General features: G+C 42.0%; 1 protein-coding gene across 1 annotated transcript in view; it reads right to left on the bottom strand.

The window, feature by feature from the left end:
- LOC134186632 (trafficking protein particle complex subunit 10-like) overlaps positions 1-2,500 on the bottom strand; it is a 19,285-nt gene that overhangs the window by 4,643 nt on the left and 12,142 nt on the right. The window contains exons 14-15 of the mRNA XM_062654630.1: positions 2,280-2,401; positions 1,648-2,223 (exon numbers count right to left, since the gene is read on the bottom strand). Coding sequence (XP_062510614.1) covers positions 1,648-2,223; positions 2,280-2,401 — 698 coding nt within the window. The remainder of the gene's footprint in view (positions 1-1,647; positions 2,224-2,279; positions 2,402-2,500) is intronic.

A 2,500-nucleotide genomic window follows, 5' to 3' on the forward strand; every position in this document is an offset into this window, starting at 1 on the left:
AATTGCCAACCATATATGTACATATGTATAGCTCCCTCTATGTCTTATAGGGTCCTACATGTGTATGTAAGTTGTCTGTTTGTCTGTCTGTCTGTTTGTCTGTCTGTTTGTCTGTCTGTCTGTCTGTCAAAAATCTGTCTGTCTGTCTGTATGTATGTATGTATGTATGTCTATCTGCCTATCTGTCTGTCTGTCTGTCTGTCTGTCTGTCTGACTGTCTGTCTGTCAATTTCATTTATTGAAACACAAACTCTACGTTACATTTCTAACACTAAATACAAGCAATCTACTGAGTTCAGCTTTACTTTAATGCAAACTACTTTGATAGTCTCTATTGTGTATGTTCTCATCTTCTTCTCCAGGGAAGACACGTGTCAACTTGTGGAGGATGACTTTAGTGTTGCATCGTTGTAATATTGTTGAGAATTTTTTCTCCAAAAACCTCTAAAGTCAGCCTGTCTGTCTGTCTGTCTGTCCAATACATATATTTCATACATTGAAACTAGTACACTCACACAACACTGTAAAACAAACAAGCAAGCCCGCAGGCCCTATGCTAAAACTAACTGCTAACGCATAAACTGTCAAAAATCTGTCTGTTTGTCTGTCTGTCTACCTGTCTGTTTGTCTGTCTGTCTATCTGTCTGTCCAATACATATATTTGAAACATGGATCTAGCAACATACAATATGTAACTACAAGTCAAATTACACAGAATCACCTAGAGACTACAGATATCAACTACTAAACCAACTGAGAACTAAAATTACATTTTCTAACTACTAAAGAACCCAAAGAGGGTCCAGTTATTACAACACTAATTATTGGAGATGAAAGCGGCTTGTGTTTGTGTGGACTCTGCAACCCAAGGATGACATCTTGCGTTGGATTACTCTAGCATTGCATCGCTGTAATTGAATGCTGAACCTTTTCCGCCAGTGATCCATAAATTGTGCCGAGTTGTGCCGACCATTCTTATCTAAAGATTGAGATCCGAGAGAACATAAGTATTGGTCTCCTTCATCACCCCATCTACCAAAGTGTTCAATGACTAAAGGCTTAAAGATTATTTGGTTGCCAGTTGGTAGCCTTTCAAAATCTTGATATTTGATTTTTTTTCTTTTCTTCTCTTCGCTTCGAAGCTAGACCATCTACTCTTGAGGATGAGGGAAATACCTCTGAGCTCCAGGGATGGGCAAGAGAGATGTCTAAATCAATACTCATACCAGAAGATGTATCAAGTGCTATAATGTCTGGTCTGTCATCCGAGTTTGAGTAGCGATGTCTTGGCTCTCTCCTGTGTGGTATGTGAAGTTCACTTAGACAATCAGCCCAAACATTTGCAATGGATTCGTGACTCCAAACTGGGCCACCACCAACCTTGCATGTTTGTCAAAAATCTGTCTGTCTGTCTGTCAAAAATCTGTCTGTCTGTCAAAAATCTGTCTATCTGTCTGTCTGTCTGTATGTCTGTTTGTCTGTCTGTCAAAAATCTGTCTATCTGTCTGTCTGTCTGTCTGTTTGTCTGTCTGTTTATCTGTCCGTCTGTCTGTCTGTCTGTCTGTCTGTCTATACCATCTCTATTTATCTACAAAACATAACTAACACAAACTGATCTACACATCAATAAAACAAACCCCACCTCACCTGTCCATGAAGTGCAAGCGAGTTCGGTCCCGGATTGATTTCACACCCACAAGCTTCCAACCACACCAGCTTCGCATCCACACTGTCCGTATCAGAAAGACTCCACAAGTCATCATCAACCTTCCCACTAATCGCAGAAACATCCACCGACTTGCTCATCGCGTCATCCTCCGTCTCGTTCATCGCCTCCAGCATCGACTCGACAACCAAGTCAGTCTCGACTGCTTGTGCAGACTGGCCACCCTCCACTGTCCCTTGACTATCCAATACATCAGCATTACCATCCAAGTCAAGATCCATGGAGATCATACTGACACTCGCAAACGATGACTGACTCTCTCCCTCTTGAGTTTGATTCAACTGGATGCTGTCGGTCTCTCCCATTGTTTCGCTCGTTTCGTTGGCTTTTGACTTTGCAAGTCGTTGCATGCGTTTCAGTTCGCGATCCGACGGCATCAGCTTCACCTTGACCGACGCATCTTTGAGTCCCGGACGAACGCCGCTGTGAATTGGAGACTGTAGATATGGTGTGTGCATGCAATGCAAACTGAGTGCGACTCGATCAAATGTGATTGGCTAAAAATAAATTTATCATAGATATTAATTGGATGTTGAGTAGGACGGCATTGTACCTTGAACAGTAGACTGACAAACTCGATTATGATGGTGACTTCGCTGTCTGTGTAAAAGACGCCATCTTCGTTGCCTGGTTTCCCGCTCTGGTAGTTGAATATGGCATCAAAGGGTAGCAGTACTGGTGTGCAGAGCAACATAAAGAGGCGGCACAAAGAAAAGGTTTATTGTCTGTCTACTTGTCTGTCCATATGTATATACAGCCGTATGTTTGTCTATT

The sequence above is a fragment of the Corticium candelabrum genome, chromosome 11 (genome assembly GCF_963422355.1).
Source record: "Corticium candelabrum chromosome 11, ooCorCand1.1, whole genome shotgun sequence".
Classification (NCBI taxonomy): domain Eukaryota; kingdom Metazoa; phylum Porifera; class Homoscleromorpha; order Homosclerophorida; family Plakinidae; genus Corticium; species Corticium candelabrum.